At 43.6% G+C, this 10,000-nt stretch overlaps 1 protein-coding gene across 1 annotated transcript in view; it reads left to right on the top strand.

Annotated features, from left to right (window-relative positions):
- Positions 1-10,000, top strand: part of LOC135110454 (synaptotagmin-4-like) — a 90,158-nt gene that overhangs the window by 73,138 nt on the left and 7,020 nt on the right. Inside the window, exons 2-4 of the mRNA XM_064022806.1 lie at positions 4,315-4,545; positions 8,191-8,321; positions 8,761-8,969. Of these exons, the coding sequence (XP_063878876.1) occupies positions 4,315-4,545; positions 8,191-8,321; positions 8,761-8,969 (571 nt within the window). The remainder of the gene's footprint in view (positions 1-4,314; positions 4,546-8,190; positions 8,322-8,760; positions 8,970-10,000) is intronic.

The following is a 10,000-nucleotide window of genomic DNA, read 5'->3' as shown; positions in this document are numbered from 1 at the left end:
TTCCGTCAAGGCCGCTCGACTGGTGATCTTCTGGCTTTCCTTACTGAGTCTTGGTCATCCTCTTTTAGAGACTTTGGTGAAACTTTTGCTGTTGCCTTGGACATATCAAAAGCCTTTGATAGAGTCTGGCACAAAGCTTTGATTTCCAAACTACCCTCCTACGGTTTCTATCCTTCTCTCTGTAACTTCATCTCAAGTTTCCTTTCTGACCGTTCTATTGCTGCTGTGGTAGACGGTCACTGTTCTTCTCCTAAATCTATTAACAGTGGTGTTCCTCAGGGTTCTGTCCTGTCACCCACTCTCTTCTTATTATTCATTAATGATCTTCTAAAACAAACTTCTTGTCCTATCCACTCCTATGCTGATGATACCACCCTGCACTTTTCCACGTCTTTTCATAGACGTCCAACCCTTCAGGAGGTAAACATATCACGCAGGGAAGCCACAGAACGCCTGACTTCTGATCTTTCTAAAATTTCTGATTGGGGCAGAGCAAACTTGGTATTGTTCAATGCCTCAAAAACTCAATTCCTCCATCTATCAACTCGACACAATCTTCCAGACAACTATCCCCTCTTCTTCAATGACACTCAACTATCCCCCTCTTCTACACTGAACATCCTCGGTCTGTCCTTTACTTATAATCTGAACTGGAAACTTCACATCTCATCTCTAGCTAAAACAGCTTCCATGAAGTTAGGTGTTCTGAGACGTCTCCGCCAGTTTTTCTCACCCCCGCAGCTGCTAACTCTGTACAAGGGCCTTATCCGTCCATGTATGGAGTATGCTTCACATGTCTGGGGGGTTCCACTCATACTGCTGTTCTAGACAGGGTGGAATCAAAAGCTTTTCGTCTCATCAACTCCTCTCCTCTAACTGACTGTCTTCAGCCTCTCTCTCACCGCCGCAATGTTGCATCTCTAGCTGTCTTCTACCGCTATTTTCATGCTAACTGCTCTTCTGATCTTGCTAACTGCATGCCTCCCCTCCTTCCGCGGCCTCGCTGCACAAGACTTTCTTCTTTCTCTCACTCCTATTCTGTCCACCTCTCTAACGCAAGAGTTAACCAGTATTCTCAATCATTCATCCCTTTCTCTGGTAAACTCTGGAACTCCTTGCCTGCTTCTGTATTTCCACCTTCCTATGACTTGAATTCCTTCAAGAGGGAGGTTTCAAGACACTTATCCACCAATTTTTGACCACTGCTTTGACCCTTTTAGGGACTGGCATTTCAGTGGGCATTTTTTTTATTAGATTTTTGTTGCCCTTGGCCAGTATCCTTCCTACATAAAAAAAAAAAAAAAAAAAAAAAAAAAAAAAAAAAGTCAAAGGAACGCAAAGGACGAACAAACAGCAGTACAACTCTTGCACATTCAGAGGCAGTTTGTAATAAGCTACACTATCTAATCTAAAGGGAGAGACGTTAAGTTGTAATGATGAATACTCATAATCTATCAGCCTTTCGATTTTGCACTTAGCCAAAGATGCATATTAGTCACGGATCAGTGGCATTCGAAGGGAGGTTGCACAGTCAATGGGTTTTCACTGTAGCCACTCGACCATTGCTAATTAATTCAGGCATATCATAAATTCACATCGTATCGCATTTATAAGTATGTGTTAATTATTCATATCATCATATCACATTCATGTCAAATATTTAGCCACGTTTTCATATTACACTCATCTCGTTATAACCAGAACTTGAATCTCTCTCTCTCTCTCTCTCTCTCTCTCTCTCTCTCTCTCTCTCTCTCTCTCTCTCTCTCTCTCTCTCTCTCTCTCTCTCTCTCTCTCTCTCTCTCTCTCTCTCTCTCTCTCTCTCTCTCTCTCTCCCCGCACTCAGGAGCATCGACATAGTTCAAAATACTTTCTGTTCTTGAAAATATCAGCTGTTAAAAATACTCTGTTCTTGAAAATATCAGCTGTTATCCGGTGGTGGCATTTTGTGTGTGAAATGCTCCCTTCAACCCCCCGCACTCCCCTCGCCACCTGCTGCGACTTGACATTACAGGTAGTAGTAATAGTAGTAGTGGTAGTGATTGATTCTTTGGTCTTCTTCAGTTAGTCCTTCATTTCACTCACACAAGTATACTGTCTCCACATAACAGTTAAGTTCTTCCGTGGGTTGTGGCGCCGCAGAGGACAGGAATCTTAAGTGCTTATCTAGTCATCTTTAATACATAAACTTTCTCCTTCCTTCCACACAGACACAAACGGAAGGAAAGTAATCAGATATATCAACGAATAAATAAAATAATAGTAACATTAAATCGCTAAACATAAAAATGAGAATGAAAAAAAAAAAGTAGGGAGAGAACTTTCTCCGTCCTAGATCACACACACACACACACACACACACACACCCGGAGAGCAAGAGTAACAAAAGATATATAAAAAAAAAAAAGTAATTCCAGCATTGAGATACAGCGGCAGCGAGAACACAATGATTACAAACCAATTCCCCGTCAGTGTCCGGTTACGAAAAATATCTGACAACAAAGGAAAACGTTATTTCTGTCCAACTCAATTTACATTTCGCGCAAACAAATCTCGAAAAAAGCGCGCTACTGAGATCCGACGACGAGTGGGTGGGAGAGAGAGAGAGAGAGAGAGAGAGAGAGAGAGAGAGAGAGAGAGAGAGAGAGAGAGAGAGAGAGTTACAGACAGGAAAAACACGTAAATTAGCAGAGAAACATCGCTAAAACTTTTCCTTCCTAATTACATAACACACACACACACACACACACACACACACACACACACACACACACACACACACACACACACACACACACACACACACACACACACACACACACACGACAAAAGACTCCAAAAACTCGTGAAAACATAACAAAAACGAGCGAATGAGTGCATGTATGAATAAGCAAATTAACGAAGAAAGAAATTAATTGAGAGAGTAAGGAAGAAACGAATTAAGGAAGGAAGGAAAGTGTGAGAGAAACGGAGGGTGAGTGAACACTTGACAGGTGTACTTCAGTGTTAATAATTCATTCCATTTCTTTCCTTAATTTTTTTTCTTTTCATTTCTTTTTACTTGCGGGGAGGAAGAGCTGGGGAAGGGAGAGTATATGATGTTTGTACGTGCGTTTGTACAGAGCACACATAACATTTGTGGTAACAGATACATTCACGTTGGCGTCACATATGTACAGTACTTGTCATACATTACACAGAAGACGGCAAGAATAAACCAACATTACCACCACCACCATCGCCACCGCCACCACCACCACCGCCATCATCATCTCATCTCCGGCCTCCATCAGAAGGAAAAATGTGACGATCAAGAACCAGGGAATGTTGTTGTTGTTGTTGCTGCTGTTGTTGTTGTTGGTGGTGGTAGTAGTGGTGATGGTGGTGTTTGCCAGAGCACAAACATTTACAATTAATATGTTATAGTTGTGGAATTAATAGTAATAATATTTTATCACTATCACTATTATAAGCAATGAGTAACAAAATTATTACTTCACCTAGTCACAACAGCAACACACACACAGACACACACACACACACACACACACACACACACACACACACACACACACACACACACACACACACACACACACACACACACACACACACACACACACACACACACACACACACACACACACACGAGGAGGATAAATAAAAAGAAAGCAAAGATAATAACTCTCTCTCTCTCTCTCTCTCTCTCTCTCTCTCTCTCTCTCTCTCTCTCTCTCTCTCTCTCTCTCTCTCTCTCTCTCTCTCTCTCTCTCTCTCTCTCTCTCTCTCTCCATTGTGAAGCTTTCATACTCTCATAATGGACAGGTTATTGATTCTCTCTCTCTCTCTCTCTCTCTCTCTCTCTCTCTCTCTCTCTCTCTCTCTCTCTCTCTCTCTCTCTCTCTCTCTCTCTCTCTCTCTCTCTCTCTCTCTCTCTCTCTCTCATTCATTCACTCTCTTTCTCTCTGTTTCAGATGGACGTGAGTGGGACCTTGTCTTCTCCCGTCCTGGTGATGTACCTGCCTGTGTGTGTGTGTGTGTGTGTGTGTGTGTGTGTGTGTGTGTGTGTGTGTGTGTGTGTGTGTGTGTGTGTGTGTGTGTGTGTGGCCAGGCTTTCCATAACAATAAAATAAAAATATACAGTAATTCCACTGTATGAAAGAGAAGCTTGGATACACAAAGAGAGAGAGAGAGAGAGAGAGAGAGAGAGAGAGAGAGAGAGAGAGAGAGAGAGAGAGACGAATAAAAAAAAATAACTCCATCCCCTCTACCCTTTATTATCTATTTCCCCTCCCTCCTCTTCCCCCCCCACAGTCTCCTCCTCCGGCGTGGTGGGGGTTAGCGTGGGGGCGGCGGCTCTGGTGGTGGTGATGGTGGGAGCGGCGTGGGCGTGCTATCGGCGTGGGCGTGTCGGGGCGCACAAGAAGCTGGGCGGGGAGAGACAGGTGACTCTCCGCCGCCCCACTGCCGTCAAGAACCCCCAAGCCCACAGCCACTACCTGAAGAAGTCACCATCGCCCACTGGTGCCAGGACGCCCCCAGGAGGCAAGTGATCGGTTGCTGTTTACCTCTCACACGTCACTTTCAATTCCTCTTCGTTCTCCTTCTCTTCTTCCTGTTCCTCCTCTTTCTTATTCTCCTTATCATCATCATCTTTCTCCTTCTCTTTCTATTCCTCCTCATCATCATCATTATTCTCCTTCTCATCCTCTTTCTCCTCCTCCTCCTTCTCCTCCTCATCCTCATCATATCATTCTCCTCTTCTTCCTATTCCTCTTCCTCGTCATCATTATCATTCTCCTTCTCTTCCTATCCCTCCTCCTCCTTCTCATCCTCCTCCTCCTCCTCATCATCATCATCTTTATTCTCCTTCTCTTCTTCCTATTCCTCCTACTCATCATCATCATCATCATCATCATCATCATCATCATCATCATCATCATCATCATCATCATCATCACTACGCCAGTTCTGATAGGATGATTCTTGTAAACAGTAAATGTAGATCCTTCAAGCATCTAAAGCTTTGTTGTTGTTTTGTTATCCTACGCATTCCTGTATAATCCCGTGTGTGCATTCCCAGGTAGTCCTCTTGCCCTCCTCTTCCTCCTGTTCCCGGTTCCTTTCATTCTAACGTATTGTCTTTAAACGAGATTCCCAGAGAACTCCTCCTGTTTCTGAACCTCTAAACGACTCTTCTCCTCCTCGTCCTCCTCCTCCTCCTCCTCCTCCTCCTCCTCCTCCTCCTATTTCGTTCTTAATCCTTCAAGCACATACTTCACCTCCTCCTCCTCCTCCTCCTCCTCCTCCTCCTCCTCCTCCTCCTCCTCCTCCTCCTCCTCCTCCTCCTCCTCTTTTCTACAAAGACCCCCTCCTCTTCCTCGTCCTCCTTGTCTTGTTCCAAATCCCTCAATCTCCTCTCTCTCTCTCTCTCTCTCTCTCTCTCTCTCTCTCTCTCTCTCTCTCTCTCTCTCTCTCTCTCTCTCTCTCTCTCTCTCTCTCTCTCTCTCTCTCTCTCTCTCTCTCTCTCTCTCTCTCTCTCTCTCTCTCTCTCTCTCTCTCTCTCTCTCTCTCTCTCTCTCTCTCTCTCTCTCTCCTCATCTTCCTCTCCAGAAGACACCTCCTTTCTTCTCCTCCCTCTCGTCTCTATCTGCACCATCTTTAATAATTTAATTCTTTCGTTCTTTCTCTCTCTCTCTCTCTCTCTCTCTCTCTCTCTCTCTCTCTCTCTCTCTCTCTCTCTCTCTCTCTCTCTCTCTCTCTCTCTCTCTCTCTCTCCTTCCCCTCATCTTTTTATATTTTTGTTCTTGCTGTTCTTGTTGTTCTTTTCTTGTTCTTGTTTTTTTTTCTTCTTCTTTTTCTTCCTTCTTCTTCTTCTTCTTCTTCTTCTTCTTCTTCTTCTTCTTCTTCTTCTTCTTCTTCTTCTTCTTCTTCTTCTTCTTCTTCTTCTTCTTCTTCTTCTTCTTCTTCTTCTTCTTCTTCTTCTTCTTCTTCTTCTTCTTCTTCTTCTTCTTCTTCTTCTTCTTCTTCTTCTTCTTCTTCTTCTTCTTCTTCTTCTTCTTCTTCTTCTTCTTCTTCTTCTTCTTCTTCTTCTTCTTCTTCTTCTTCTTCTTCTTCTTCTTCTTCTTCTTCTTCTTCTTCTTCTTCTTCTTCTTCTTCTTCTTCTTCTTCTTCTTCTTCTTCTTCTTCTTCTTCTTCTTCTTCTTCTTCTTCTTCTTCTTCTTCTTCTTCTTCTTCTTCTTCTTCTTCTTCTTCTTCTTCTTCTTCTTCTTCTTCTTCTTCTTCTTCTTCTTCTTCTTCTTCTTCTTCTTCTTCTTCTTCTTCTTCTTCTTCTTCTTCTTCTTCTTCCAGGTGCTTCAATTTCCTTTTTTTTTCTTCCACTTTCTTTTTACATTTTCGTATCTCACATTTTACGGTCTTTCCTCCTCCCCCTTTCCTTCATCCTGCTCTATCTCTCCTGCCCGCCATTACCACAGCCTTCGCCCTCCTCTCAATAACTCTCTCTCTCTCTCTCTCTCTCTCTCTCTCTCTCTCTCTCTCTCTCTCTCTCTCTCTCTCTCTCTCTCTCTCTCGTTTTAGTTTTGTTCGTTTTCTCATTTGCCTCCTTTTTCTTCTCGTTTTCTTACTCTTTTCTTTTGTGTTTTTTTTTCTTTGTTTGTTTTCTTTTCTTCTTTATTTTATCTTTTTTCGTTGCTACATTTTCTGTTTTCTTAGTCTTGCATTCTTCTTTACGGCTCCTATTATTTTATTTTCTTACATCTTTATCTTCCTCTTTGTCTTCTTTTTTTTTTTATACTCCCTCTGTATCCTAATGACCTCCTCCTCCTCCTCCTCCTCCTCCTCCTCCTCCTCCTCCTCCTCCTCCTCCTCCTCCTCCTCCTCCTCCTCCTCTCCCACTTTAGCTTCACGCACACAATCCACAGATCCTCTCCTATCATGACCACAATCCTCCCGCACATTCTCTCGCACTGTTCCGAATCCTACGTTATCACGCCCACCCTGCTGTCTCTTTATGGCAATGCAGGATAACCAGGTAAGCATAACATCCTCGTAACATAACACCAGATGGCGCCGCGCAAACCAGGTGTTATTATCGTACAGTACTTCGCTTCTCAAGGTCCTCCCGCTAGTCCTGGTATCTCACAACGAGGACGCGAGAACACACACACACTCCCGCACTTGCACGGTTAACCCTCTCATTACGATGTGCATCAATTCATGACACTAAAAGCATCGTGCAAAATCTTCACAAATATCTGCAAGAAGAAATTAAGCTCGGGGATTTTCGATATCTAGCCAGTAAAATGTTGAAAGGTGGCTGTAGAATAAAAGAAAATTTCTCAGTGGTTTGTGATTTAGGAGTGTGCCGAATAGCACTGAAAGGTTTAACGTGGCCTGTGTATGATTTCGATTACAACCCTGAGCAAGGAAGGGTATCAAGTGTCGGATCCCCCTGAGTGTTGGAGCGGCGCGGTCGCTCACTGTGTGGCACCGTACTCTCCGTGCATCGTGAAAATAATTAAATAAAACAAAATCAATATTAATTAGAAAAATATGTAAGCTCTTCCAAGTTGGGTGAACCAGTGAGTTATTGTATTTTGCACAACTCCCTGCATGACCTTTTAGAACAGTGAAAATAATGCATTAATAGAAGCATTAACAATACAGAATTATGATCTTGTTACATTAAGCGAAGCAATCAGTCACTACCTTCTGCGAGGTCTTCCACTCTCACAATCCAAACCATTCCTAAATTTCTTTCTGCTATGCTCAAACTCGCAAAGAAATGTAACAAAATGCATAAAGAAATTAATAAAGCATTACGTTTTTCTTACAGTACACGTAACATGAAGTTCCTGTCTATTGAAAGTCACGTTTCATAGCTAATTAAAAATAATAAAAAAAAATAATGATGAAGACAGAGAAGACGGAACTCGGTACTTACCTGCCCTTCCCATACCTACACACTCATTACCAACGTGAGAAGCCTCCTAACGCCCCAACATTGCTGCGGTCACGCCAAGGAGGTCTTTACTAAACCCACTTGGATCCAGCCTACCTGTACACTAATTACATCCCCTCGCCCCCTCATTTACCTGCACCACTTACCTTTATACACACAATACTAATTACCAACACGTGAGGTGTCTCCTAACACACACTCACCTGCTGTTGTCCTCTCCTTTCCAGGAAAATCTCCCACGGGTAACAAGAGTCCCCCAGGCGCTCCCCGCTCACCCGGCAGTGGGGCGGGACCAGGAGGCGGGGGTCTGTCTCCACCATGCCCTTCCCCCAGGACCGCCTCCCCAGCTCATCATCAGGTGTGTGTGTGTGTGTGTGTGTGTGTGTGTGTGTGTGTGTGTGTGTGTGTGTGCGAGCGCGTGCGTATGTGTTCCTTCAAGACGCCATTATGACCCTGTGTTGGGGAGCCTTAAATCAATCAATCACTTAATTAATCTATCAATCAGTCAGTTGCCAGCCTCACCACACCAGCATCACCGCAACACAGATAGGTAGATAGATAGATAGGTAAATAGATGTATAGATACATAGATACTTTATTGACCACAAACCTAAAAAAAAAAAAAGAAAATAAAAAAAAAAAAAACATAAAAAGATGTCTTGATAAAGATATCAGATTTGGTCCAAGTATATATTCAAATTACAGTAAAACACACACCGGCATCCGCAACTCCCACCCACCCACCCACCCACACCCACACACCAGAAATAATAACCGTGGCATCTCTCTCCCCCCAGAGCCTGCGTGGCAGCGGTGGGTTATCAGACGGCGGGAGTGTGAGCTACGTGAACGAGCGAGGGCAGGATAAGGACAAGCCGAGCACGCCGTCCAAGGAGGAGCTGGAGTTGAACGAGAGGAACCTTGCCAAGGAGAACACCACCTCCAGCTCCACCACCACGACCTCCACCTCCGCCACCAAACTGGGCAAGCTGCACTTCAAGCTGAGGTGAGCAACAGCAGGAAGATTAGGTGTAAAACAGGAGCACAAAGTAACACAAAGGCAGAGCAAACACATTAGAATTGCGTTGATCCATACGAGGCTGTTTGTGATGAGCTACATAACGAGAATCTGATATAAAGTGAGGCATTTAGGATGGCAAAGAAGAAACACGAGAACACGAGGAGAGGAGGAAAAGAAGTTAAGAATAGTAGCAGTAATAACAGTACGAAGGAGGAGGAGGAAGAAGAGGAAGGATTAGAGGGGAAATAAGGAAGAGAGGGGACGCAGTAGAAGATGACTATTAGAGAAACGTATACAAACTAGCAAGACTGTTAAGTGTGTGTGTGTGTGTGTGTGTGTGTGTGTGCGCGCTCGCGTAGGACGGATGAGTGACGAGGATTGCTCAGGATTACAAAGGTTTTAAAAATAGCAACAAATCCGCTGCTCTTTGCCTGGTTGCTTAGGGAGGAGGAGGAAGAAGAAGACTAGAAAGAGGTGGAAATAAGAAGGGAGAAGGAAAAGGAAAGCGTAAACAAAGAGGAGAAGGAGTAAGAGAAGGAGAGGAAGACGAGGAGGAAGGATGAAGAGGAGGAGGAGGAGGAGAAGGGGAATTGGAAAGGATGACCAAACAGCCACACACCTTTAGTTCCTTGCAAGGCACTTTGATAACTGTCTAGCTACAGGGAGAAGAGACGGGAGGCGTACAGTCACTTGGTACTGGGGCGGATGGTACTCAGGTCATATAAGCCTCAGGTCAAGACAAAAGAAGAAGAAGAAGAAGAAGAAAGAATAGAAGAAGGTGAGGAACAAGAAGACGAAGGAGAAGTAGAAGAAGAAGAAAAATAAGGAATAGAAGATGGTGAGGAAGAAGGAAGAGAAAAAGAAGAAATGGAAGAAAAAGGAGAAGAAAAAAAGAAGGAATAAAAGAAGAAGAGAAAAAAGAGAAGAGATATGAGGAATATATAAAAGGGAAAGGAGATAGAAGAAAAATAAAGGCGGAAAGAGAGGAGGAAAAGAAGGAAGAGGAGGAGGAGAAG

This window comes from Scylla paramamosain, chromosome 20 (genome assembly GCF_035594125.1).
Source record: "Scylla paramamosain isolate STU-SP2022 chromosome 20, ASM3559412v1, whole genome shotgun sequence".
Taxonomy (NCBI): domain Eukaryota; kingdom Metazoa; phylum Arthropoda; class Malacostraca; order Decapoda; family Portunidae; genus Scylla; species Scylla paramamosain.
This window is presented reverse-complemented; position numbering and strand designations above follow the sequence as displayed.